General features: G+C 53.2%; 10 protein-coding genes across 10 annotated transcripts; 5 read left to right on the forward strand and 5 right to left on the reverse strand.

Annotated features, from left to right (window-relative positions):
* On the forward strand, positions 1–846 carry QBC33DRAFT_548575 (Erg28 like protein-domain-containing protein). Its single transcript, XM_060428864.1, has 2 exons — positions 1–101; positions 158–846. Exons 1-2 carry the CDS (start codon positions 30–32, stop codon positions 509–511), a joined length of 426 nt encoding a protein of 141 aa, XP_060280240.1. The 5' UTR covers positions 1–29; the 3' UTR covers positions 512–846.
* On the reverse strand, positions 763–2,595 carry QBC33DRAFT_596373 (uncharacterized protein). The gene is made up of 2 exons (XM_060431876.1): positions 1,066–2,595; positions 763–1,007 (listed from the first exon to the last, which is right to left on the reverse strand). Exons 1-2 carry the CDS (start codon positions 2,324–2,326, stop codon positions 928–930), a joined length of 1,341 nt encoding a protein of 446 aa, XP_060280241.1. The 5' UTR covers positions 2,327–2,595; the 3' UTR covers positions 763–927.
* Positions 2,596–3,090: 495 nt separating this feature from the next.
* Positions 3,091–4,488, reverse strand: QBC33DRAFT_548582 (uncharacterized protein). Its single transcript, XM_060428865.1, has 2 exons — positions 3,425–4,488; positions 3,091–3,357 (listed from the first exon to the last, which is right to left on the reverse strand). The coding sequence occupies exons 1-2, from the start codon at positions 4,148–4,150 to the stop codon at positions 3,178–3,180; spliced, it is 906 nt and encodes a 301-aa protein (XP_060280242.1). The 5' UTR covers positions 4,151–4,488; the 3' UTR covers positions 3,091–3,177.
* Positions 4,489–5,020: 532 nt separating this feature from the next.
* On the forward strand, positions 5,021–6,903 carry QBC33DRAFT_211688 (putative sugar transporter protein). The gene is made up of 2 exons (XM_060422669.1): positions 5,021–5,346; positions 5,414–6,903. The coding sequence occupies exons 1-2, from the start codon at positions 5,114–5,116 to the stop codon at positions 6,723–6,725; spliced, it is 1,545 nt and encodes a 514-aa protein (XP_060280243.1). The 5' UTR covers positions 5,021–5,113; the 3' UTR covers positions 6,726–6,903.
* Positions 6,780–9,100, reverse strand: QBC33DRAFT_548587 (uncharacterized protein). Its single transcript, XM_060428866.1, has 5 exons — positions 8,913–9,100; positions 8,036–8,842; positions 7,934–7,975; positions 7,503–7,869; positions 6,780–7,419 (listed from the first exon to the last, which is right to left on the reverse strand). The coding sequence occupies exons 1-5, from the start codon at positions 9,059–9,061 to the stop codon at positions 6,928–6,930; spliced, it is 1,857 nt and encodes a 618-aa protein (XP_060280244.1). The 5' UTR covers positions 9,062–9,100; the 3' UTR covers positions 6,780–6,927.
* A 218-nt stretch (positions 9,101–9,318) lies between these two features.
* QBC33DRAFT_548591 (cytochrome P450) lies at positions 9,319–11,417 on the forward strand. The gene is made up of 6 exons (XM_060428867.1): positions 9,319–9,731; positions 9,798–10,057; positions 10,122–10,224; positions 10,301–10,945; positions 11,014–11,103; positions 11,155–11,417. Exons 1-6 carry the CDS (start codon positions 9,405–9,407, stop codon positions 11,272–11,274), a joined length of 1,545 nt encoding a protein of 514 aa, XP_060280245.1. The 5' UTR covers positions 9,319–9,404; the 3' UTR covers positions 11,275–11,417.
* A 583-nt stretch (positions 11,418–12,000) lies between these two features.
* QBC33DRAFT_572968 (major facilitator superfamily domain-containing protein) lies at positions 12,001–13,994 on the reverse strand (the record flags this gene model as incomplete). The annotated part of the gene is made up of 5 exons (XM_060430678.1): positions 12,001–12,441; positions 12,532–12,816; positions 12,895–13,518; positions 13,595–13,682; positions 13,753–13,994. The coding sequence occupies 5 exons, from the start codon at positions 13,992–13,994 to the stop codon at positions 12,124–12,126; spliced, it is 1,557 nt and encodes a 518-aa protein (XP_060280246.1). The 3' UTR covers positions 12,001–12,123.
* Positions 13,995–14,491: 497 nt separating this feature from the next.
* Positions 14,492–17,394, forward strand: QBC33DRAFT_613449 (fungal-specific transcription factor domain-containing protein). The gene is made up of 8 exons (XM_060432541.1): positions 14,492–14,680; positions 14,753–14,841; positions 14,907–15,612; positions 15,669–15,702; positions 15,759–15,985; positions 16,040–16,123; positions 16,190–16,385; positions 16,451–17,394. Exons 1-8 carry the CDS (start codon positions 14,594–14,596, stop codon positions 17,095–17,097), a joined length of 2,070 nt encoding a protein of 689 aa, XP_060280247.1. The 5' UTR covers positions 14,492–14,593; the 3' UTR covers positions 17,098–17,394.
* Positions 17,395–17,856: 462 nt separating this feature from the next.
* On the forward strand, positions 17,857–21,739 carry QBC33DRAFT_596390 (uncharacterized protein; the record flags this gene model as incomplete). The annotated part of the gene is made up of 7 exons (XM_060431877.1): positions 17,857–18,022; positions 18,073–18,120; positions 18,184–18,328; positions 18,376–18,569; positions 18,650–21,385; positions 21,418–21,557; positions 21,716–21,739. 7 exons carry the CDS (start codon positions 17,857–17,859, stop codon positions 21,737–21,739), a joined length of 3,453 nt encoding a protein of 1,150 aa, XP_060280248.1.
* Positions 21,740–21,895: 156 nt separating this feature from the next.
* Positions 21,896–22,630, reverse strand: QBC33DRAFT_596391 (uncharacterized protein; the record flags this gene model as incomplete). Its single annotated transcript, XM_060431878.1, has 2 exons — positions 21,896–22,108; positions 22,175–22,630. The coding sequence occupies 2 exons, from the start codon at positions 22,628–22,630 to the stop codon at positions 21,896–21,898; spliced, it is 669 nt and encodes a 222-aa protein (XP_060280249.1).
* Positions 22,631–26,846: the final 4,216 nt, after the last annotated feature.

Raw genomic sequence — 26,846 nt, forward strand, 5'->3', positions numbered from 1 at the left:
CATTTCTTCACGACACAACAAAAATCAACATGGCGCTTTCATCTAGTCTTCTCACCTTCCTGCCGCAGAGCGATGGCTACCTGCCATATTTCCTACTCTTCGTACGTCTTAATGAATTATCCAATTTTGACTGTGCACTGATTAATGTCAAATCCAGCTCAGCACCTTTGCCGTCATCCACACAGCCGTGTGCTACACCTCACCCCCCGAGGTGTCCATGAAACAATTCAGCGGCCCTGAACGACCGCCTCCAAATGCGCTGCTCGCCCACGTCTATGGCGTGAAGAATGTCTACACCGCCCTCATCCGCGGATATGCCGCGTATCACATGTCCAACCCGCAACTCTACTCGCTGGGGATGGCCTCGTTTGCCGGCGTCATCTTCCTCAACGGCACCGAGTTGCTGGTCTACCGCACGGCCCGGCCCAAGGAGTCTGCGCCTACGTTGATTATGTCGGGCTCCGCCTTGCTTTGGATGGCGTTGCAGAGGCAGTATTACACGGGCCTTTGAGGTGATCGGCCGCTGTGTGATATCCGCAGCCTTACGATAGCGGAGCCGCGCTTCGACTGATCTCCCAACGTTGAGGGTTCTCATCATCGTGTTCAAACAAGAGGGTTTGTGAGGGGCTGCTTGTCCACGCCTCGAGGAGACGAAATATGGCCATGATCTGTTAAGATTGCCGGGTTTAAATCGGACAGGATAGGGTGGTATAGCAATCTCATGAATTACCCTAAACTTCGGTGATGGCAAGATAACAATGCGAGAGCCAGTGCTGACAGAATAATCATATCTCAACGAAGCCCACTCGCTGTAGTGATTGTGTTTTGGCTAAAATACACCCTCTATCACATCGGTATGCTGGTGAGAACAAGGTTCAAAACATCTTCCTCCTTCAGACACATCTTGCTACATGACCTTCTATTGCCTTAACGCGCCCCGTTGACCCTATGCACACCGTTGGTTCCATTCGTAGTTCCGTTCGTAGTTCCGTTCGTAGTTCCGTCAGCTATGTTTCCACGTCAGTCCTGTCGTTTCTAAAATGCGGGCTCAACGGGGGCACCCACCAATTCCCAACCCCAACACCTTCTCAGCTCTCCCAATAACCTCCCCGCCATTCTTAGCCCTCCAGGGGGCGAGTGAGAGCTTTCCAAGCACGGCGTACTTGACAGCCCCCCCAGCGGCGGGGATGTTATTTGCCAGACCCCTCTTATTAGCAAACGCGAGCGTCGCGAACTTGATGGCCTCCTTGTACGCGGCGGGGATGCCAAACTCGTCACTGACGGCGACCTCCAGCCCCAGCGCGCCGACCTCGGCGCGCAGGTCCCTCATCAGCGTGGCGTTCCTCGTGCCGCCGCCCGACGCGATGACGCGCACGACGGGCGTGCGCGGCAGGATGAAGTCGGCGAGGCTGCGGGCGATGGACCGGGCCGTGAAGGCCGTCAGCGTGGCCAGGACGTCCTCGGTCGACGACGCGGCGTGGCGCTCGAGGATGCGGTCCGCGTACGCGGCGCCGAAGTCGAGCCGCCACGCCGAGCGCGGCGGCTGGCGCGCGAAGAAGCCGTGCGTCAGGAGCTCGTCCAGCAGCGGGCCGATGACCCGGCCCCGGGCGGCGAGCGCGCCGTCCGCGTCGTAGGCCTTGCCCGTCCGGGCCTTGACCACGTGGTCCATCATGACGTTGCCCGGGCCCGTGTCGAAAGCCATCATCTTGCTGCGGTCCGCGTCGGCGAGCTGCAGGTTGGCGATGCCGCCGATGTTGAGCGTCACGGTCGGCCCGTCGTTGCGGAACGAGACAAAGTCCAGGTACTGCATCAGCGGGGCGGCCGAGCCGCCCAGGGCGTGGTCGATGGGCCGGAACTGCGTCACCGTGTCCACGTCTGTCAGGGCGGCCACCACGCCGGACTCGGCGATGAAGAAGCCACAGGCGTAGCCGCCTTTCAACCACAGGTCTACCAGGCTCTTGTTGCCGCTCTGCACGTACTTGCGCTCCTTGACGCGATCTGGCGGCTCCTGGTAGATGGTCTGGCCGTCGTACCCGATGACGTGTACGTCTTGGGGCTTCAGGTTGTTCTTCTTGATGATGGAGTTGGCTGCTTCTGCGTAGAGGGCACCAGCAACGTAATTTAGTCTTGTCATCTCAAAGATGGTGAGGTCGTTGTCGAATGCGCGGAGGATGAGGGGCTGCAACTCCAGTGGCCAATCGACCGTCAGACCGTCGATGTACTCTGGCCGAGCTGGGTGACCGTCCTCTGCGAGGGATATTTTGCAGAGGACGGCATCGACGCCATCAAAAGATGAGCCGCTGTTGAGGCCGACTATGTACGACATGGTGTCGAGGTAAATGGATAGATATGTGAGGGTAAGAGTGTTCCCAGGGCACAAGGATCACGGAGTAATGAACAGAAGAGGAATGCTATTGCACTGGAGTGAGATAGTGAGATGACTTTGGCTGAGGAGAAGGAGGCCGTTAAATCCAGATCGCCAGAGCTGAGAATGGAGAAACCAGGATGTGGTTGGTGTATTTGGTAGTGGACTTGGCCATAATACGTGTGGGGAGGTTGTGATTCGCCGCCCACCGGAAGACCCGATACGGGAGATCACATGGGCTCGATATCGGAGGATCCCCCGAAGCCACATGGTCAAGAGACTGAGCCATTCCGATCGGTCACAATCTTATATGTCAACCAGGGGACTTGATCACACAAGCACGGTGAAGATGTGGAGAATGTTCGGAAGTGAGGGCTGCTCAGCTTTCGGGGGATGCTCCGACGGATGTGCCGAGCCGATTTTGACAAGTGCCCGGAAGCAACTAGTGGTCATCTTGACTCGTGAACCAAAGACAAGCTCTTAGCTCGTCTCATTTGCATGCCACGGCCTAAGGAGTCGACCTTCTTCCCCATGGGAGGAATCGGAGAATCCATGAATACCCCAATAATGCAGTGGAATCAGGGGCCGCAAAGGATAATCTTACAGGTCCATTCCGTCCTCTGGGTCTCGACCATGGTCAACACGGCACATTTGTTTCACGATGACGTAGCACGGTCCACAGTCACACACGATTTCCACCAAGGTAGGTACACTAGAATTGTTTGCTGGAATTTCAGTCATCTATCTTTATCTAGGTAATTTAAATAGGTACGACGAAGGAAGTAATAACACATGAAAATCTGAATGGCTGCTCAAAGTCTGGTCGCGAGAAGCGCCTTCAATCTATCCGTGTCCTCTCCAAACTTCCTCATAGCCTCCGCCGACTTCTCCACCGCACATGCATCGCTGTTGAAAGCCCACCGGAACGACGATTCGCTGTTGATGTAGGAGACTTTTGGCAAGTCCGCAGCCTGGGCTATAGACATAGACATGTTAGTCGCTGCCCCTCGTAATGTTTTGCAAGCAAAGCAAGGGCTTCTTACCGCTTTCCCGTGTCAGCTTGGGGACAATGGGCTCCGTCTCCTTCTCGACGGCCTCGAGAATGGCAGGCGCTGCGGTGAGCAGATCGATGCCAGCCAAATTTCGAACCTGGTCCACGTTCCTGAAGCTGGCAGCCATGACCTTGGTCTGGAAACCGTACTTCCTCAGGTAGTTCTGGATCTTGGACACTGTATCGACGCCCAGGTCTCCCTCGGCACCGTGCAGTTTGCCCCAGTCGGCAATGCGGCCGACGTACGGCGCGACGGCGTCGGCACCGGCCTCCGCAGCAACTATGGCCTGGGCCAAGCCGAAAACCACCGTCACCAGGCAGCTGATACCGTGTTCCATTTGCAGAATTCGAGCGGCCTGGACGCCCTCCCAAGTGGCGCTGATCTTAATCCGGACCTGCTCCTTTGGCACGCCCTGCCGCTGGTACAGGTCGATGATGCGCAGCGCCGAGGCGACAGTGGCGGGCGTGTCGAACGAGAGAGCGACATCGACCTCGGTACTCACCTTGCCCGTCAGCTTGTGGATCTGCGTACCGAACTGGACGGCGAGGAAATCGACCGCTGCGGAGAGGCGCTCGGCTGCTGAGACGGACGCCGGGAGGGCCTTTGCGTACGAGACGGTGTCGGCGATCAGGTTCGCGTACGAGGGGCTTTGGGCAGCGGCATATAGGAGGCTTGGATTCGTCGTTCCCTCGGAGGCGTTGAAGCGGGCGATTTCTGTTTCCGATATACACATTAGCGACTAATCATCCGGAGCCCCCAACTGGGGAGAATGCGCATACTTTCGAAGTCAGCCGTGTCGGCGATCAAAACCGTACCTGCAGCTTGAAGCTGCTGAAGACCTGCGGTTGCCATTCTGGAGTGTCTGCTTTCTTTCTTCGTCCCGGTAATTTGGTAGTTAGGGGCAGAACCGAGGATACAGGAAAAAGGGGGTTGTCAAATATACCGGGAAACACGAAAGAGGTCTTCGTTTTCGCGAGACTACTAGTTTCTGAATATGCCATGAGCGTGAGATCGCTCGTTTGCGACATTCTGCCAAGACGTCCATCTTCTTTCCATCCCCACCACCGGGACTTGTTGACGGGGGAGCCTCCGACGGCGACTCCCCCGAGGCGTGAGATCCACAACCCTCACTAGTTCCCAACCAAAGATCAGTAGGGTGTTGAGGATATCGATGCAGCCAATTAAAGTGCCCGTCTGCTGGAACTAATGGGTTTTTCTTCGTCAGCCCTGGCCCACTTGGTGGAAAAGTGCCACGAACTCGGCACCCACTGCCATCCCCATCTACCCCAAGATATACCCCAGCTCGCATGTGTACCCCAGAAGATCCAGAGGATGACTCCTGTCGAGTCATTTCGTTGCTCCGATTCCAAGAACATCATCAGACCACCTTTTGCTTTTTGCCCCTTGTCGCCTGCATGCTGTTCTCTTAGCCAGAATCCGGGGCTGCTGGTCTCCCACATGGCAAAGCCTGCATGGTCTCGATCGGAAAATACAACCGGGGTTCAATAGACGCCTCTTATCTACTCGACAACCCCGGCCTTCACTTCATGGATATATAACGAGCCCTCTCGCGAACTCAGACAAACGCCTGGCCACTGGATCTCCCAAGCCACCCCCCTTTTTCCTTCTCTCTTCCCTTTGTAGCCCTTACCAGCAACTCATCCGGCTTCATCCTCTCTCCATCAAGTCTCCCAAAATGGGCAGATTAAGCATCGACTTCCGGTCCCACAAATGGGCCATCTTCTACTGCGGCGTCTCGACGTTCGGGGCCCTCTGTTACGGATATGACCAGATCTACTACACGGGCCTCCTGGGCATGCGGCCTTTTATCAACGAGTTCGGCACCACGACCGACTCGGACGGCCTGACTGCACTCACGACATCCTTCGTCTCCCTCACTGCGTCGATCATCTATGTCGGCGAATTACTGTAAGTCGGCAATCTGTTGGTGGAGATGAACTTACAAGGGAGACTGTTTTATTAACTCTGTGCCAAGTGGAGCCCTCCTCGCCGCCCCGATCAACGACTACTTCGGCCGGAAGGCGGTCTTCTACTGCGCCTCGACATGCATCATCGCCGGGGCCATCGTCCAGCTGACGTCGCACGGCATCGAAGGGCTGATCATCCTCGGCCGCATCCTCATCGGTCTTGGCATCGGCCAGTTCACCGTGACCAGCCTACTCTACATCGGCGAGGTGGCGCCCCTGGCCATCCGCGGGCCTGCCCTGATGATGTTCCAGTTCATGCAGTCGTGCTCGCAGCTGGTCGGCTCCGGCATCACACAGGGCACCGAGTCGATCCCCAACAAGAACTCGTACCTCATCCCCATGGGCCTGCTCATCCTGCTTCCCGGTCTGATGATGCTGATGCTTCCATTCACGCCCGAGAGCCCGACATGGTACGCAATGAAAGGCCGGACGCAGCAGGCCGAGGTCGCGCTGAAGAAGATCAACCGGAGCATGGAGGGCTACGACCCGGCGCACGACCTCCTGGTCCTCGACGAGGCCGTCAGGCGCGAGCAGGCCAACGAGGCCGAGTCGAGCTGGGCGTCGCTGCTCAAGGAACCGATCGAGCGGCGCAAGCTGCTCTACTCGTGCGGCGCCATGGTGGCGCAGCAGATCAACGGTATCCAGTTCTTCTACTCGTACGGCGTCGTGTTCGCGCAGTCGCTCGGCATCAAGGAGGCCTTCACCATCTCGCTCATCACCAACGTGCTGCAGGTCATCTCGGTGGCCGCGGCGGTCCTGCTCGGCAACCGCATCCAGCGGCGGAAGAACCTGCTGGCCTGCAGCGTGGGCATCTTCGGCGCGCTGATCGTCGTCGGCGGGCTCGGCACCAAGCGCGAGTTCCCCACGGGCATCAGCACCGCCATCGTGGTCTTCTCGTACGTCGTCATCGTGTGCTTCAACTTCTCGCTCGGCCCGCTCGCCTTCACCATTGCGTCCGAGATGGCCGTCGGCCGCAACAGGAACAAGATCATGTCGTGCTCCATCGTCTCCTTCTTCTTCACCGTCTGGGTCATCGCCTTCACGTCGCCCTACCTGTACTACTCGGCCAACCTGGGGCCCATGCTGGGCTTCATCTACTCGGGCACCACCATCATCACCCTGGCGTACGTCTGGTTCTGCGTGGGCGAGACCACGGGCCGGACGAACTACGAGCTGGAACGGTTCTTCATTGACAAGATCCCCGTCCGCCAGTGGAGGGATCACCAGTTCACCGATCTTCCCGAGCTCCAGGACGAGAAGGTTGTCGAGAATGAGAGAGCATCTCCCAGTGGCGCGTCTGCCGAGGTTGAAAAGGTCTAATGAGTTGGCATGTAACATTACCTGGCGGTGTATAGTCAGATGGAGATTAGAGGGCCAGATAATTAATTAGATTTCCCAGTCAAAGGCCATGACATGTGCTTCCCATAATATATTCCCCGCCTCGTATCCAACTCCTTCTTTGCAGCCAGAAGAACAAAACCCGTGCGCCCACAAAGTGACATAATACGGCCAGGCCAGGCGCTTAAACCGAACCAATCGAATATCCCGGCGACGAGACTTCAAAGTTGTGCCGCTCATTCCGCAAGATAACCAAGCTCCTGTGAACCTTGAGCGACTCCACCGGCAACGCCTCAAATACCCGCTCCACCCTATCCAGCAGCTCATCCAAGTCTCCAATGTTGCGAAATATCGGGAACAGGGCCGTGACGGACTTGACCTGGAGAAGCACCAGGTACGCGGCAAACAGCAGCTGGACCTCGCCCCAGCTGCGGTACGACCTCTCCACCCCGCCGTTGTTGCCCAACTCGATCGGGATGTACGCGAAATGGATCAGCAGCGCGGCGCTCTCAATGCAGTCCCGGCAGGACTCCAGGACCCAGGGCTCGCGGTCCGAGTGCAGCGTCCGGTTGTCGGGTGGCCGCACGGTGTATTCCATGTCTTTGTGGAGGAAGAAGTACAGGACCGGGCGGTGGAGGAGGAACACGCACGAGAAGTATCGCAGCGCGATTTCCCTCTTCGGTTCCAAAGGAAGCTGGTTAGAAGACCTGGACGCAGAGCATGGGCGGTGATGTGATGATGATGATGATGTTGACTTACAAGGCGGGGCGACACGGGCGGGACGTTCATCCTCAGCGTCGTCGCGTCGCGCACAAATTGCTGGCCGAGGGGTCGGGATTGGTACCATTGCCGCAGCTCGGCGGACAGGCTGCAGACAATGTCCGCGAGCTCGTGGGGCTGCGCGTACGCCTTGTTGGTGCCGTAGAGGAGGTGGAGGGTCCGGTTCAGGTAGCACCTCAACCACATGTGGCTTTCGATATAGTTCCCGACCGCCGACGACGTCCCTTGATCGCCCGTTAGGGAGTTGTCGGGGCTCGCTGGCAAGGGGAGCGAGCTCTGAGGGTGGTCACCCAGTAGTGACACGCATGTTTTGGATGGGAAGCCGTCGATCTCCGTTAGAATGTCACTGTGCCATCGCACCGTCAGCCAAAATGACTTGAATCTCGAATAGCTTGGGATTCCGTCCTTACCTCTCGAGGATAAAGTGCAGTCTGGAGTAGCGACACACTAGTCTATCCGCATTTAGTTAGAAAAAGACATGCCCCGTCCGGGGTATTCACATGCGCCCTTACGAGTCATCTGGATGCCGGAGCGAGTAGCGTTTGATGGCCGGGTCGACAGACTGCAATAGACCGAGAGCATGAAAGGGCCGCGCCCAGTAGTAAAACAGACAGTATGCCGCGAGTATTGCCAAGGGGAGCCGTTCCTCATCCGAGCTGGACATCAGCATCCATTGTTTCTGAAGAGCGATCGTGAAGGAGACGGCCGAGATTGCCGTTGTGGCTGAATCGGATTGCATGGCGCTATCATTCGACGATCTCTTGGCCAGGGACACAACCAGAAGCTGTGCGATCGAAAGCCTATGAAGATCAACCGTCGCAGAATGCTGTGAGACGGCGTCGGGAGGATAAAGCTGCGCCAGGCCGTTGAGCACGTAATGGACACCCAAGGCCGGGCAGGAATCGAACACCTCCAGGATACAAACCGGCAATTTCTCGACGGAGCTACTGTAGAATTCCTCGACGAGCCGGACCAACTGCCAGAGAGGGGGCTGCGGGGGATCGGGGCCGGACGTGGGCGTCTGCAGCAGGACCGGGTCCGCAGCATCGGCCTCGGCCAGATACGACGTCGACACAATGCCGGGGGCGGTGAGGTTGAGGCGGATCCTGGGCCAGTAGTGGAGCATCTTGTAGGCCGAGGCGGTGTGGAGATCGGGGGCGGTGCTGAGCAACGGTGGTTTCGGGCTCCCTGCCGGCCCCGCTGTCGTGGTTCCGTCCGCATGCGACCCCCCACCCCGGTCTGGTGTGCCCCGACCCCTGCCCTCAATGGCCTGGAGGCGGGCTTCGACGCCTGCGAGGCGCGAGAGGACCGAGACGTCACTGCATGGCAATGTCAGATGATCAGAGCGGGCTTCAATCCCTGCAGGTACAAATGCAAATGCAACCCTACGTCTCTAGGTTCGTCGGCGTGGGCCGGTAAGTGCACTCCCGACCCGCAACCCTGCAGTGGCTGCAGCTAGGACGGATGCCGTCGCATCTCGATTTCCGTTGCCGACACGTGTCGCATGCAAGGTGAGTCTTGGATTTGACGGTAGCCATCTGAGAGCTTCATCGTGCCGGATTGATCGACCTTGGAATTTGAATCAGGTGGAGAACTTGGTTGCACGCGAAAGTTTTCCGTAGCCCCGTAAACCCGATACCCGAAGCTGTGCCGAGTACGGATCCACCAGATGGGCACCAATCGGAATCTCCGCGACCGTTCTATCGTGTATGTGGGAACATGAGGTAAATACATACATACATACATACATACATACATACATGCATAGCCTTGGCGCAACATGGATGCTAATAACATCAAAACCAACCTGCCTCTGTTTGTCTTCGGCTCAGTTGCATCGCCGACGCTTGCTGTGTCTCTCTGTACACACACGACTGCATCATGATTCTTAATTTTTACCAAGCATCCAATATTCCCTTTGGGGGGTTGTCATTTGCTATCCCCCTTCTGCTCCTCCTCCTCCTCTTGGGCAACCGTGTCAGGGCCTGCTACAAGCCCGGATTGCGATCTCTACCAGGGCCATTCATCGCCTCTGTCACGAATTTATGGCGTTTGGTAGACGTGGCGCGAGGAAACCACCATGACACCCTGATCAACTTGCATCGAAAGTACCAGTCGAAGCTCGTTAGGATCGGCCCCAACGCCGTGTCTGTGGCGGATCCTGAGGCCGTGAGGATCATATACGGATTGAAATCCGGCTTCATCAAAGTCCGATCCTTCCCACGCGCTGAGTTGCGCGCGCTTGGTGATCAACCAACTGACAGGTTTTCACAGACAGACTTCTACACAGTCCAACAGAGCCTTAGCCAAGGAAGGCCCTTGGAGAATCTGTTCAACACCCGTAATGAAGACTTCCATGCGGCCATCCGGCGGCCAATCGCGAACGCATACAGCATGACCACCCTGCTCAAGTACGAACCATTTGTCGACACCACGTCGAGGGTGTTCTTGCAGAGACTGAATGAGCTCTATGGAGACACGGGGAAGGCCTGTGACTTGGGCACATGGCTGCAGTACTATGCATTCGATGTCATGTAAGAATTGAAACAGCATCTTGAGCCTGGTTTCTTGCAGTGTCGACATCTAACATCATTTCAGCGGAGAGATGACCTTCAGTAAGCGCCTCGGCTTCCTGGAGACGGGCAGCGATGTCGGCGGCATCATCAAGGATCTTGAATGGAGGCTGAACTACTTTGCGTGGGTTAGTAACTAAGTCACGGATGCGATGCCCCTCCGTTGGATTTGATGCAGCAAATGCTCACCCAAGGAACGAACAGTGCGGGCAAATACCAATTCTGGACAAATTCCTCGTCAAAAGTCCGATCGCAGTCCGCATGATGCCTTCAAATCACGTCGTCAAATTCACACTTGACCTTGTGAACGACCGGCTCGCACACCCTTCCGAGAGGCAGGATTTCCTCGACATGTTCCTGAAGGCCAAGGAAGAGCATCCGGACCTGGTGAACGATCGCCAGGTCACCTCGTACAGCGTGACCAACATCTTCGCGGGTAGCGACACCACCGCCATCTCCCTCCGGTCTGTATTCTACCACCTGCTGAAGAATCCCCCGACGCTACGCAAGGTTGTGGAGGAGATCGACAGCGCCGTCGACGGGAGAGATTGCTTGCAAGAGCCCATCTCGTTTGCCGAATCCAACAAAATGCCTTACCTGCAGGCGGTGCTAAAAGAAGCAATGCGTGTTCACCCAGCCGTGGGGCTGCTCTTGGAGCGGCTAGTGCCCAGTGGGGGATGCAAGATAGCCGGCACCTGGCTCCCCGAGGGTACGACCGTTGGTATCGATCCCTGGGTGCTGCATCGGAACAAGCAAGTGTATGGCGAGGACGCCGACGTGTTCCGGCCGGAGCGGTGGCTCGAAGCCGACGCGGAGACATTGAAAGTCATGGACAGGTCCTTTTTGGCTGTAAGAGCGTCTAACTCCCTCACTCCATTCCTGGTGTTATTGGCAGGCCTGATAATTGACTTTCTCAGTTTGGGTCCGGGGCTCGCACGTGCATAGGCCGGCACATCTCGATGCTTGAGATGGCCAAGATCGTCCCGCAACTCTTGTGGGCCTTCGAGGTATGTTTCTCTCCCTTCACTGAACCCCGACGCCGCTAAATGTACGAGCAGCTCGAGCTCGAGAACCCCAAGGCGTCGTGGGAGCTCCATAATTACTGGTTCGTCAGACAAACCGGTCTTAACGTATACTTACGGAAGCGACCGGGGCGTGGTGGGTATCTTTTCGCGTAGTGTGTATCTAGCGATTATATTTTACACATATTCATCTATACCACTTTGCACTGTTGTTAAATTGTCAGAAGAGGAGACAATGGGGTAGGCCAGAGGGATGGGTCAAGACCCAGAGGTCTAGTCCAGGTAGGGCCTTCGCAACGAGCTTGAAAGCGAGTGTGGATCCCGTCTCCACAGCCAACAACCCGGAATCCTGGTCCAGGGGCTCGCGGAGATTCCGTCAGGCTGCGGTGCCCCCCACAAAAGTACCAGCAACTACCTACCTAGCTCACACTAGATTTCTCCATCTGCTCAATCAGCTTTCCCATCAGTATTACGATTTACTTTTACTCTTCTCCCTCAGGGTGGTCAAGGTTGATGTGAGAAGACATGAACGACCACTCAGAAACGTGGCGTCTCGAACAGGCGGCAGTTCAAAAATCTCAGCCTAGATAGGGTCCTAGTCCTCCTCACCTCTCTACTTGTCTTCCCGGCGCTTCTCCGTTGCTGCCCTTCATTTATCCCCAGCCAAGCGAGAGCACCAAATACACGGCCCCTGCCGAGGCCAAACTGGTTGTCTACCCAGCCGTGGTCCACCATGCCCATAAAGCAGATACGGCTAGAAACATACCATGCCCATGGTACTTTTAAGCATGCAAACAAGTTGGCATAAGCCAGGTTTCTAGCGTCACCACGACCGTAAATTCACTTGTAGATCTATCTGTAACTATAGTAATAGAATGCTTTCTCATCGGCAGTGAAATGACCAAATCCCCGTGAGTCCCGAACGTCTAGCCAATAGATAATCACACTATCGCCCAAGAAACAGCACCCACGTGCACCACAGAATGGCATACCCCTGTGATCACCTCACGACGCATATCGAAAATCAGGATGCCGATGTCCAAGGTCGTCAATCTCCTCCTGCGAGAGATCAAGCAGGCGATAATCCCGCCTGCCCAGGTCCCGCTGTCGGTTCTCCCAGCTGCAGTACCACCAGTAGACGGCAATCAGGGCGACGGCAGTGACCGAGAAGCCCATGTTGATGGCATGCCCTGTGACGTACAGCGGCGCCTCTTTGTTCGTATAGGTCCAGGATGCGATGAACGAGCCAATAGTGCCAAAGCCGATAATAATAGCCGTGGAGACGGCGCGTACGCCCGGGTTGGGGCTGTTGTTCATTGCCCACTAGTGGTAGAGAAGGAGGCGGGCCATGTTAGTTAGGTGGGGAGGGTTTGAAGAAGGGATGAGGAGTGGGAGTAAGGAGAGGCAACATACAGCTAGGGTGATGGGTCCACCACCGGTGCCAAACGTTACGCCGATGAATAACGCCATATAGCGAAGCCCAGGGATGTCGAGCAGATGTTGTCCGCCAAGGGTGAAAATCAAGAGGAGCATAAAGCAAACCGCTAGAAATGGGACACAGATCAAGATAACAAGGCCCCGGCGTCGTAGTTTGTCTGATAGATATCCCTGCAGAGCCAACATGGCTGTACCAGCCAGGAATGGTGCACCAGACATAATCTGAGCTTTGCTAGAGGTATAGCCCATGGAGTGAATAATCTAAAATTGGGCACAAGATGTTAGTCTCACTTGAGTGGTAATAATAAGGAACGAATCTGACAGCAACAAATTGCTTACTGAGGGGAGAAACAAGATGCAGGATTGCACAGGAACATTGATAATGGAGAAGATAGTAGCGGCGATCCAGTTGTTGATATTCTTTACTCCCTGCACAATGTGCTTCTTCTTGATGGTTGTCGATGGATCTGTCAACTCCTGGCGTCTGAGGCGTTCAAGACCAACTTCCTTATCTTGGGCGGAAAGGAACCAGGCGCTTTCGATATCCTTTGGAAAGACGATATATGACACAACCGCAAGGCATAGAGAGATAATGCCTTCGAAGAAGTAGATGTGGCGCCAGGTATGGAGGATTCCTAGAGGCCGGAGATTGCCAAAGGCAAGGGCTAGGAAGCCGCCTAGAAACCCAGAAAGGAGCGATGCAGTCATCATCCCTGCAACTCGACCGCCAAGCTCGTAACGGGGGTAGAGAGACGATAGATAGTAAGCATATCCTGGCAAGAGGCCGCCCTCAGCAAGGCCCAAGAGCAGCCGCATCGCCACGAGGCTTTGGAAGTTGTGGATAAAGGCAGTCGACAGGGTAATAATGCCAAAGCAGGCGCAAAGGGCAGGGAGGAAGATCTTGGCGCCGATTTTCTTCAACACCATATTGGCGGGCAACTCGATGAGAATGTACGTAAAATACTGCATGTGGAACAAGGTTAACTACTCGAACTTGGAGGTGGAAATTAAGAGCACCTGTCGCTCTCAGGACACTCACAAATGCGGTGGACGCCCAGTTGAAGTCGTATCCCTCCATCCCAAGGTCCTTCTCCAACCCAATGATCTTGGAGTTCCCTAGGTTTGACCTGCAAGAAAAGTAAGTAAGCCTCTCTCTCCTTCCATACCGCTGCGTGGTCTGGCTGCGAATGAACACACCTGTCGACATATGCAAACATGAAATTAAGCGTTAGAAGAGGCATGACCCAGATGTCGAGCTTCCTGTTCAGCGCCTTTTCTGCCACCGGGTCGATCGGTGGGAGGTTGGTGCCAGTGACGAAGGCATCCGCCTTCTTGTGGTGGTCCCCGTGGATAACGGCCTTTTCAACATACTCCACACTGCCGCGAGTCCCTTTCGCGTTGTCTTGGGCGATGTCGTGGGCCATGTCAGTCTGTGCCATCTTGAAGTAATGTGAGGAGTAATACAGGACTGGCGAATCTCTCCGAAGAGCACGCTCCGGATACGCACTGGGGAAGAATCATTTCTATATCATCGAGATTCCAAACCCCTATACACGGTTTGAACACAATACGACAGCCATTGACTAGCTACAATTCATGAGGACATACTCTTTGGCTCGCGGAGATTCCGGCGGGTGGGTTCCCACGCCAAGCCTTAAGCCGTGGGGAGGTGCAGGGATGGGTCTAGACCTCCCTCCCGTCATTACTTGCCGACGGTACCAATTCTTGAACATAACAATTGCCGGGCTTTTGAATGAGGGAGGTTTGCGGGGTGAGTTTGCGGGGGGGACCCGCATGGTGCCGTATGTACTTCCTGCTGGGGGCCTACTTGAGTGGAGTCTCCTTAGCGTTTAGGCCAGCCTCTTTGGCGTCTTGGCGGCGTATCCGTACCTCGGCCCGGGGGCTCCTCCAGCCCCGGTCAATCCGCGCCCTGCCAAGCATCCAAGATAGGGAAGTTGACCTTGCTTCGAAGCTCTCTCTCTCTGTTTTGCTAGGTCTTTCCTGCTCTCTTGAAGCATTTGTATGTCGAAATACTGCTATGGAGCAACGGAAACTCCTCGCGCCTGTGAGCCAGCGAAAGAAGACGGTGGAGGCCTGTGACCCTTGCCGAGCACGAAAATCCAAGGTATCTTCCTGAGCCAGGTTGTCCACTCCTCCTGAAGTACTTGTAGATGTTGACCACAGTTAATTCCACCAGTGCGATGGGGCTAGTCCTTGCAAATCATGTACTCACAACAACCTTCGATGTGTTTACGATCCGTCGACGTCGGCGAACAAATTGACCGCGTATGCCTGCTCCCCCTTAGCATCTCGGAGCCAGCGTATATGTATCTGACATGTGTTTGTCGCAGAGAGTTTGACGGGTTTAACAAGCGGCTACTGGAGCTCGAACACGCCGTGTTTAGCGAGCTAACGTACAAGGCATCAGACCCGAACAATGCGGGTGGAAGCCGCAGTAATGGTCGCAGCTTCAACGCCCCGGAGCCATGGTTTGAGTCGGTCATGACTCTCAACACCAGCACGTGCTCGGTTGAGTTCTATGGCAGCACTTCCATCCTAGCACTAGCCCGGTTTCTGGGTAACCGGCTGCGGGAGTTTGAAGGAGAACACCATATACACGAGCCGCCATCCAAAAAGCCAGTCCCCGCCACGAAGACGTCCTCGCTCGAGCTGGACGGGCTCTTTGAGCACAACGACTTCATCCCTATCCCTTGGCAGCCGCAGACGAGGAGATGGAAGCTGAGAGAAGACGTTGCCAATGCTCATGTTCGCAGTTTCTTCGATACGATCCACGACTTCTTGCCCGTCCTCGACGTCGATTCCTTCATGACCGCCTACCGCGCATTCTGGGACGCGCCCCCGCTAGACACTGAGAGCCTCGCTTCTCAGCAGCGGCAGTGCCTGGTATACTCGGTACTTGCCATGGGCGCGCTGAAATCCGACTCGGGGTCGAACAATGCCGAGTGGGCTGCAAGTTACTTCTCCGAAGCTCAGGAAGTTCTGGGGAAGTTGTTCGACGCTGTGAGCATCGAGACCGTCCAAGCGGCCCTGTTTATGGTATTTTATCGTCCCTCACCCCAACTTCAAGGCTCTGTGAACTGACAAGCATGAAGGGGTGCTATGCCCAAAGTGTATTAAAACCAAATCGTATGTGACCGACCCACTGAGCGAACCTTGTTTGGCTGTGTTCTGACTAGGTGTAGTCGCATATAACTATATCGGTATCGCCATCAGATTCGCTTACTCGATCGGCCTCAATCGAGCTTCCGCGGGTATCAAAACCACTGCCCAAGCTCAAGCTCAAGCTCAGGCAGCGTCGAGGACGTGGTGGATGCTATATACCATTGAAGCTGAGCAGTGTCTGGACTCGGGACGCCCGATGTCGATACGAGAGGCAGATGCAAAAGCTCCATTCCCAAAAGATTCTCCTGTAACCACAGTGATGACACACCATTTACTTTTGCCATGCTAACTAGCCATACAGGAACCATTGGCAAGCGTCGGCCGAGTCACGTTCATCACCGTCATGGCTAAGTTTGGTCGAACCATGCGAAAGGTTATGGACTTGGTAAAAAAAAAGCCTGCCCACTCGATTAGAGGAAATAGACACCAACTAATTAAACCGTGGGTTCAGATATCGGCAATCAACGAGGAGGGCTCTGAGGCACAACCGTTCGCAGGACGCTTAATGAATCTCCAAGTCGAGTTGTGTGCTTGGCGCGAGAACCTTCCGCCACACCTCAAGTTCGACAAAGGTTCCCAAGACCCCGAAAACCCGCAATGGGAGACGGTGAAGTGGGTGAAACGCCAGCGCCAAAGCATTCAAGTTCGTGAGTAATAATTGTCATCGCCAGGGTCTTGACTATTGGCGGCTCGCTCTAATCAACACGGCCAGATTTCAACCACCTCATGGTCATGTTGCACCGACCGTTCTTCAGAAAGAGCCAGATAACGATGCCTCTTTATTCAACCAACATGTCGGTTTCAATTTGCCTGGGGGCAGCACAGGAAAACGTGGTGCTGATCCATCATCTTCTCGCCGAGGACCCGAGCAACAGGCGCTGGAGGTACTATTGCTACTACTGTTTATCGGCGACTCTCGTCCTGATGATGCGCATCTTTGAATGTCCGACGGAGGAAGCAGATGAGTACGTTCGAACCTGCTCCAAGAGTATCGAGGTATTCGAATATATCAACTCCGGACAGTCGAGAAAATGCGCCGCCCTGGTTAAAAATGTGCTGCAGAGGCATCGGGAACCGGCACGAAGTCAGAGGAGAAAACCTCGGGACGGGCCCTTCTCTACCACAACTGACGACAACGTGCGGTCGGGCCCAGATCAAGATCTAGCGGCCACCAGGGAGGTGCCAAGTAGCACGCAAGGATCCAACATCCTTACTGACTTTCACATTGGCGACATATTTGGCGACCCATACAAGGACCAGACAATCAGTGAGGCGCTAAACCTTTCTTCGGAAATGACCGGGGATGAGCAATTCCTAGCAGATAGTTACAGCCAATATCTCTTCCAGGGACCAATATAGCATCTTTGTCCATCGGCTGACACACCCTCGAATGATCGGTCTTCGTCCTTGGTCTGGTTGAATTCTTGGGCCCATGGCGTCGAAATGGGTCCACGGTTTGTCGTTCATGGGGACGCTCCCATTGACGTAGAAGCCGGAGAGGGTCGGTGTTGGTGGAGCAATGACGGCATGAGGAAGGGCCAGCAGCTGCTACGCCCACGACATGGCCGGAAGAATGCCGAGAAAGGAGGTCGAAGGCATTTCGAGCTTGCTACGTGGAATCAGTCCGAGTCTAGGTTGTTCTGGAAAGGACCGTCGGGGTTGATGGCAGCGGCAAGGTGGTACGTACTTGCCTGAATCCCCCAGGTGGCCCGTGGCCCACCGCCTCACCCAAATCGGCCTAGTAGCTTCCATGGGCACGTGCCTCATGTAGTCTGTGGAGACAAATTCACTTGTCCAAATAGTCAGGCCTGACCAGGACAAAACCAACTCAGCAAACAAAACACCCTCATGGTTTGACCGACAAGGCACGCGTCTTGTCAAACTTCTCGCGGAGAGAAACGCGTGCTTTACACCTGGAGGGATCTGAAACCCGGAATCACTTGGAGGAAGGATCTCCGCCTGGGGCATCAATCAGCTATTTATTTCGTCCCCCATCCACCATCCATCCTTTATCCTCCATCATCCATCCATCCATCCATCCACGCCTTTCTCCTCGTACCAACTTCCCTAACAAATTCTCCGAACCTCCTTCAGCCGACATATCTCGAGCGGTTCACAATGTTGACACCACAACTTGCGACAGTGCTGAAATTATTCGACCCCATCGGCGATACTCCCGCCGTATGCCTGACCCAAGGCATTAATCCCCGCGACAAACATGCCGATATTTTACTCCTTGGATGTGGAGATGTCCGCCACATCCTCTTCACTTCTCATACCGACGGTCAGCCGAGATTCTCCTGGAATACAAGTTACTTGCTAACATATAAACAGTTCGTCAGATGGACATCACTTGCTGCGATGTCGAGAGGGCAGTCTTGGGTATGACGTTCCTTCTCTGGGTGCCTATTTCGTTTGCAGAGAACTTTGAGCTAACTGAGAAAGCTCGCAACATCATCCTCTTGACGTCAATCCTCGATGACTCAAACGGTCGGAAGAACGACGACAACTGGAACATCTACTACCACATGTATCTCGATCAACATCGCCTCGACGTGCTCCGCGCACAGGCAACGAAACTCCATGGCCTGTCATCATCCATGGCAGCCTGGGACAAGAGCAATGGAAGCAGATCAGGTTTTGCGATTCTGGCACCCTCGACAAGGTCCGCCAGATTTGGGACTTCTACTCCACCGAGAGGAAGGGTCACCAGCAGTCCGCCTTCAAGACCAGCTTCAGGTCCAGCATTCAGAGCTCCAGATTCAAGAGGTCCAACGAACATAAAGGCTCGCTAGGGATTCTGACCAGTCTCCGATCTGGTGCACCGGTTTGTTCCGGCAGACTTCTGGAGGACTTGAATGATCTGCACCAACATTTCTGGGAACATGGCACCACCGATATTGATCGCAAGGCTGTCTCGCAAGCTGTCCGTGTGACCCCATGTTTGCTTCTCCGGACAACGACGCCATGCTCCATTACGGAACAGATCCCATTCTTGGTTTTCACCTCTCCACCGCCTATGCCCCGCTGGACGCCGCATCTCCCGTGGTTCGCCTGCAAGAAGACATCGTCGCCGCTGCCCGTGCAGAATTCCGGGCATGGTCAGATTCGTTTAGAAGCCGCAGCCCAGGAAGTTTCACAATGCGAGTTTTCGCTGGAGACGCCCTCGCGTTTTCCTACACCCTACAACATCGTCGCGCCACAACCACTGCCACCTCTGCGCACTGGTATCGCGACCAACATCACCTCGATCCGCTCACACTTGACGGTGATGACTACATCCCGTGGGGTTCTGCGCCGCTCTCTTTCGCAGTCATCGACACGTCAAACCTCGCCGACCGCATTGGCGCTCTCAACCTGCTGGTAGCAGCATCACCGCTCTTGAATGGTTGCTCATCGGCCAGTCTCTACACGGACTCGATAGCGAAGACGAGCAAGATACATCCGAAACCGGTCGACACTCTGCTCTGCGGTCACCTCCCAACTGTGGCGGTTCTCCTCGGCTTGGTTCCGGTTGAGTACTGGACAAATGCCTCCTTCGTGTCCGGAGGTGAAAAGATTCTCGACGCTGCAGCTTCCAAGGACAGCAACAAGCTTGTTGGTGGCCATGCTTTCGTCAGGACTACATGGAAACGACCGATTTCGCAGCGCGCAGGGCTAGGATCGCCGACACCGCTGCAGCCCCTCCGCTTTGATGAGAGTGGTCTAGCACAGGTCCTACACCGTATCTACCTACAGATGTTTCACGGCGCAGGCTGGTCACAAAGCTTTGCCTCGAAGCTTCAGAGCCTCTTTTTCCCGCAACTCTACAACAGGCCAGTCTTTGCATCGCTGCTTTGCCTAGTCAAGAGCCGGGTCACCGTCGACTGGGAGAAGACCATGGATATTCTCGTGGGGCTCATCGAGAGCAATTCTAATAAGCTCCCGTTGGAAGTGGGCTACCTCCAGGAACTCTACCTGTATTTGCACCTCCTCGGCGTTCACTCGGTCGACGTGCACCGAAGACCCTTCAACACGGGCCCGATTACTACGCCCACGGGAGATGTACGCGACTGGAGGAACATGCCGTCCGCGGTTTGCATCATCCTGAAGGTGCCGAGAGCGATACTGGCAGCATTCACCGACGACGACCCTCTCAAATTCTTCATCAAATTCGGCACGCCCCCTGTCCATTGCCTCGTGCAAAGTTCCTCGGCGTCTACCATTAAACCATGGCTGAATTTCTTTCCTACCGTTCAGATGGGTTTCGGGCAACTGTCGGCCAGCGGCGCCAGACACAGCAGCGATTTCAAGCTGCACATCACCGATGATCCGCTCGGCTGGCATGGGGATTCTCCACTCTTCGTGTCCTTCAGAGCCCCGGCTTCGGTGCTGCTATTGGAGCCGCGAAGTGCCAAGATATCGTTTGGTTTTCAGAACTCACTTGCGACTGCGAAGGAGTTGGCGAATCGCTTCGGACCCGAATTGAAGGTCTTCGTGACGAGTCTTGGGGACGCAGAGCACGTCCACATCAGCCAAGATCTCCCGAACCAGGCCGGAGTCATGTTTGGCTCTGGGTTTGCCACCAAGGATGTCGCAGCTCTCTCGAATCCGGGTGCCAGGACCGTCGTCACTGCCAACGCCGACCCAGCCACGGGGAGAATAGCCTCCCTCATAGGCCGCCTCGACATCTTTTCCGATGACTTGAAGTCAGCCCTTGCTGTCGGCTGTCGAATACGGTCGGTTTCCCTGTCACCCTTCAACTTCCTTATTTCCGTTGGCAAGGCGTCGCCTCTCAAACTGGACTTTCCTATCCCTGTCATGGAGTCCAAATGCAAGATTCTACTTTCTCGGAATTCCGGCTATGTCGAGGTCCTTGCACCCGTGGTTGCCGAGGCCTGGAAAAAGACTCTCCATTCCTTCATGTATCCCGTGCTTCTCGACAATCGCACCCCGATACCCTGGAACCTACCTCATCTGAACCTGCAAGCTCTGCCCCTCCTCAATACTTCGCAGCCGAGAAAACTGAAGTGGCTAGACCAGCACGTCCCGTTCATGTACTCCAAGCGCGAGCAGGCCCTGCGTATGGACCCCTCGCTGCCCAGCCTGGAGGGGGAGCGAACCCGCGCCAACTTCAAAGCCTCGCTGCTCACACTGTTCAGAGACTTTGCAGGATTACCGGGGGCCCACAAGGCGCACACATTCGGCATAAACAACTTTGCCGGCGGGGGCATACAGATGCTCGTCTTCGTGTCCGGCCTTCGCCTCGATCTCGCCAATCGCACCTTGGTCCTCGACGCCGCGGTGCTGCCGATCGACCGCGAGCGGACGCCCCAGATCGACGAGCACCTGCCTGCCCCGCCGGACCCCGGACTCGGCATGATCAGCGTCGACGACGCGGAGCCGCGTCTCTGGAAGAACGTGCTGCCGGCGTGGGTCGAGCGCTGCCGCACGTGGGAACACCGGCCTAGTTGCGAGTACGCCGTCCAGGGCCGGGTCCCGCTGTCGGTGGAAGTGGGCGAACCAGTTCTCTGCAGATGTGGGAACGGTGTGCTTCAGGACCGGTTTATGGCGGGTGGTGCCAACTGGCGCGTCATTTCCAAGCAAGTTGTTCGGGTTGCCATCTCTCCGTTGTTCACGTGCCCCCATGTGGACGAGACCCATGACGGTACCAGCGGCGTACTCTCGAAGTCATTGGAGATGCTTGTCGTGTCTGCAATCGTGACCGGGCGGAAGGTGGAAGTTCCCTTCTCACTTGCGCTAAATGTCGCACGGCGAAATACTGCTCTAGCGAGTGCCAGCGTGCGAATTGGAAGAAGCACAAGACTGAGTGCACTCCGGTGGCCCAAAGCCAGGTTGTTGCAGTCTTAGTGACATCCGTCGGGTTGTATTGCGGTGGGAGTTCTACAGTGGAAGGCTTGCGGCCAGATTGCAGACCTTGGTTAAGCATGGTATTGCTATAGAGGAGGACATGGCAAATTGATAGCCCTGCAAATAGACTCGCCTAGACAGCTGCGAATGATAAGTGCGTCGTCTGTAGCCGCACATGTGCGAATTGGTGCACCAACAGAGCCACACAGTGGCAGTGTAGCACGGCGTTTTCCCCAATCGCTATTCCCGCGTCTTGCAAAATCCCCTGACCACCCCGAGGAAACCCCCCCCCCTCGGATAGCTACCCTCACAGACGAAGGTGCCGGAGCAAATGTCGAAGAACAACATTTGTCTCGCCATCGTCGTTCCTGACCGAGGACTGCGGGAATACTTTCCTCTCCTTCGTTGTATATTCCCATAGTGCTTCCTGGCTCCTGAATACTCGCACACCTCTTTCCCCTGAGCCTCGTCTCCCCCACTCGATTAGATCGACGATGTTGACGTGCGTGTTCCGAACAACCTGCGACAACTTGTTAGCTAGTTGACAGTCGTGCATAATCAATCGGTACGTTCTCGGGTTACGGACACTTCGGCACGCCGCAATAGTCGGCGGAAGTTGCTTGATTCCAATGGTCCCACAGAGAGTGTGCCACGAATTCAGGTCGTCCTCCTTTCCAAACCAGACCTTCACTTCCTCCTCCAGTGCTCTCTGATATTGATGCCAAGCTTCCCCGCTTCCCTCACTTTCCCTCCGCCATCCCATGTGTCTTTGTAGTCGACTATACGACGTTGCAGGTGGTAAGAAAGGATCATATGCGAATGACGGAAACGAGAGGAAGAACTTGTCTAGCGGGGTTTCTGTTGCGCTCATTCCCGTGAGGTGGACTCGTGCAGTTTGAAGATGTTGTTGCAGGCCATCTCGACTGAAGATCCGATCGCAAGTTTCGCACCGACTCTGATGGAGAGGGGAGTATCGAAGGTGTCGTCGCAGGTCCGCCTCCTGCTTGAAAGACTTATTACAAGGTTTGCAAAAGGGAGTCATGCTGAACAGGGGGAGGTGAGGCTTAGGCTGGGATGGCTGAAGAATGATTTACCATGAGCGGAGTTTAAACACTTGACAACCGCACGAATGCTATGTTAGGCGTGTCATCGGGCCTCTATCGCATGCGGCTGGGATTTTTCCTGACGCCGCGCTCGTGCAACACACCAAATGCACCTGCAGTGATCGGCTCTGGCTATTCTATATTCCTATTCCATACATTGTAAAAGGATAGCCTGAACAGGCATGGGTGATTCGGCATGCCCCCACCCTTTCTATTGGCTAAGGGGCTCCAATAGCGCTTGTGTTGCGACATGTCCCTTTGCAATTCGACCAACCATACATATGCTGTGCAATCCCTTTCCAAGCAAGGGACTAGGTAAGGGCACGTCTCTAAGAGGCTGTCTCCTCTTATACTTCCTGCTTCCTACCTATTTGAAACAAGTTCTTAGGCGCACAAACTCTGCCCATCTAAACACCCTAAGCCTCTTCGTCAGTCTACTTACTACAAACCAGTGCCTACTCAACTAGTTAGCATAGGTAGTGCAGTGAGGGGTTGCAATAGGCGAGTTAAGCTTGTCAAGGCGGCAAGCCTTAATAAAAAGTCCATTTAGTAGAGAGCAAGCAGGCTATTCTGTTACGCCCCGAAGGCCCAGGTCAATATTGCTCCAGCCCCCACGCGCGAGGCCTAGGAAAGCCCAGTGGCCGAGGTGCCTTGGTTCGCCACATAAAGTGGCTTCGAGTGATTAGCGCGAGCGCGGCCTTCAATTGGAAGGTCCTGTAATTAGTATAGTCCTGCCCCGCAGGGTAGGAAGGTCCAGCTGGCCCAGTCAACCGGTCCTACAAGGTCCCCGCGAAAGGCCTGCGTAAGGACCCCCAGGCAGCCCTAAGTTAAAGACCGCGATAGACCTATCCAAATGTTTACAAAGGCAGGCTTCAATATACGTTTTGACTAAGAAGCTACTCAAGATAGTTTCCTATCTACTTTACTAGCAATACTATCGCAGCAAACCTCCCTGTCAAAACCTATGCCAATTAGCCACCTTATATAAGTTAGTCTATAAAGATTACTTGATAATCTAACTTCAAACCTATATATTAAGGTAACCACTAAGGAGGAGAGACACAAAACCACCTACCTACCTACCTCTCAACATAGTATACTGCTGCTAAGGCGTAGGCCCCAACGGCAGTAGCCACGTGATCAGCTGGCAGGCGGATGGAATCGTGCTTCTTCCTTACCTCTGGCGCACGTGACTAGTCAGGTGACCCTGATCAGCCCCGTTACGTCTCGCGGTAGTGCCCAAATCCAGTCGTGTAAGTAAGGTAGGAACACGCCAGTGGCGTGATCAATTAAATTGAAGGCGTAAGGAAGGAATGAAATGCGGTAAATCAAGTATTATTGCGTAGAAAGCTTCAAAATAACTAAGGTGTAAAGAGTGCTACTTGTAAATCCGTGTAAGTCTGCGTAATTGATCCTAATCTTACAATTTAAAGCCCTAATCACGCTCTTATATAGAAGCGCAGAAAATCCAGTCCAAAGCTGACTCATCCTAGCCTAAAGCAGCCCGTGCCTTTTCCATTCACCACGTCACCACAATAGTGATGACTAAGCGGTTTGCTGATTAAGCATTACATATGACTTATTTATAAGCTTACAAAGTAGCTAAGTCATGTGATTAATCCTTACCTTATAATTGGCAATTGAAGTCTAAAGGACTTTCCTGCCAAAGGCAACCCTAACCTTAAGAATAGGGTAGCCCTGCAAGTCTAGGGTAGCCTGGCAAGTCCAGGGTAGCCTGGCAAGTCTAGGGTAGCCTGGCAAGTTTAGGGTAGCCTAGCAAGTCTAGGGTAGCCTAGCAAGTCTAGGGTAGTCTAGCAAGTCTAGGGTAGCCTTGCAAGTCTAGGGTAGCCTAGCAAGTCTAGGGTAGCCTTGCAAGTACAAGGTAGGTGTAGAAAATCAAACTACTTAAAACCTTCAAACCTTGTCAAACCACTTAATACATATTACTACCTTGTAAGTGTGTGATCTATGTATTAGATGTAGAAAATCAAACCACTTAAAACCTTCAAACCTTGTCAAACCACTTGATATGTATTACTACCTTATAAGTGTGTGATCTACGTATTACTACTGATTTAAACAATTAGATCCTACGGACCTGGTTTGATTAGCCAATCCAAGGTATCAAGTTACTTGATCTAGTAGATCAAGTAAAGCAAAAAGACTAAATTTTTACTATATAGTTAGATTAGCTAGCTGACTTTGGTGAAATTATTATAAACCACATAATACAACTAGTTTTTTGCACCTTACTTGCCTACCTTACTTCCTGCCTTTCTACTGCTTATAGCAGTACTTTCACTAGTTAAATACTTTGCTTCTACAACCTACCTCTTTGGTCACAACCTAACCTTTTGAGGTTATAAGCCTAGATTGCTCAATCTCTTTCAACTAGTCAATCTATGCACCTTCTAACTTTATAAAGATTACTTGATAATCTAACTTCAAACCTATATATTAAGGTAACCGCAATAGTGATGACTAGGCAGTTTGCTAATTAAGCATTACATATGACTTATTTATAAGCCTACAAAGTAGCTAAGTCATGTGATTAATCCTTACCTTATAATTGGCATTTGAAGTTCAAAGGACTTTCCTGCCAAAGGCAACCCTAACCCTAAGGACAGGGTAGCCCTGCAAGTCTAGGGTAGCTCTGTAAGTCTAGAGTAGCCCAGCAAGTCCAAGGTAGCTCTGTAAGTCTAGAGTAGCCCAGCAAGTCCAGGGTAGCCTGGCAAGTCTAGGGTAGCCTTGCAAGTACAAGGTAGGTGTAGAAAATCAAACCACCTAAAACTTTCAAACCTTGTCAAACCACTTAATACGTATTACCACCTTGTAATAACGTGGTGAATGGAAAAGGCACAGGCTGCTTTAGGCTAGGATGAGTCAGCTTTGGACTAGATTTTCTGCGCTTTTATATAAAAGCGTGATTAGAGCTTTAAATTGTAAGATCATCATCAATTACGCAGACTTACACAGATTTACAAGCAGCACTCTTTACATCTTAGTTATTTCAAAGCTTTCTATGCAATAATACTTGATTTACTGCATTCTATTCCTTTCTTACACCTTCAATTCAATTGATTACGCCACTAGCGTTTTCCTACCTTACTTATATGACTAGATTTAGGCACTACTGTAAGATGTAATAGGGCTAATTAGGGTTACCTAACTAGTCACATGCGCTAGAGGTAAGGAAAAAGCACGATTTTATCTACCTGCTAGCCAATTACATAGCTACTGCTGTTAGAGCCTACGCTTTAGCAGCAGTATACTATGCTAAGAGGTAGGTAGGTAGGTAGTTTTATATCTCTCCTCTTTATATTTAAAAGGCGATTTGAGATTTGATTCACAAGGCTTACTAAAAAGCTGCAGTCTAATCAAACCACGCAACCACAAGAAAAGCCAAGGCACTAGCTTAACCCTAAATGCTTCTAGTCAGTACACTCTTTTCTTTTGTCACAAACCAAATACAAAGATGCCTTAAAAGCAATAGCTTTCTTATTTTGCAAAGCAACTAGCTTTCTGCATTGCTAAGGCAACCAAGCGTTAAGCAAAAAAAAACTCTTGATTATGCTAAAGTAGCGTTGAAAACCTTTCCCCTTTCTCTTTCTTTTTCCAAAAAATCTTGGAAGGAGATAATATAAACCTAGAGTTACAATTAGCTAAAAGAGTAGCATGTTGAGAAAAAGAGTATAATTAGACAAGTGCTAGGATTAGAAAGAGAGAAAGGACAAAGATTAAAGCTAAAAGCTACAATAAAAAGATTAGGAAAGCCAAAAGCTAGTAAAGCCTAGACTAGACAACCTATCTTAAAGCCTAAAAACTAGCTAGTATAAACTAATTAGTTGGTTGCTAAGAAGGCTAATATATGCGCAAAGAGATGCCAAAACATTAAGATAGGAAAGAATTGCCTAAAAGAGAAACCTAAGAAAAAAGACTCTCTAGTTTAAAAAGTAGTAAAGAAATAACCTATAATTAGTAATGACGCAAAAGTTTACGTTTAGGCTAGAGTAGTAATAATATTGCTATGGTTTATATTCCTTGGTATAGAAAGCCTAAAAAGCATTCTAGTATTTGTTAAAGACTTAGAATTGTAGAGATAGGCTATTGCAAAAAACCTAAAGCTTCTAATTAGATATCTAGAAAAGGCAAGCC

This window comes from Phialemonium atrogriseum (assembly GCF_030411735.1).
Source record: "Phialemonium atrogriseum strain 8032-3 unplaced genomic scaffold QBC33scaffold_27, whole genome shotgun sequence".
NCBI lineage: Eukaryota > Fungi > Ascomycota > Sordariomycetes > Cephalothecales > Cephalothecaceae > Phialemonium > Phialemonium atrogriseum.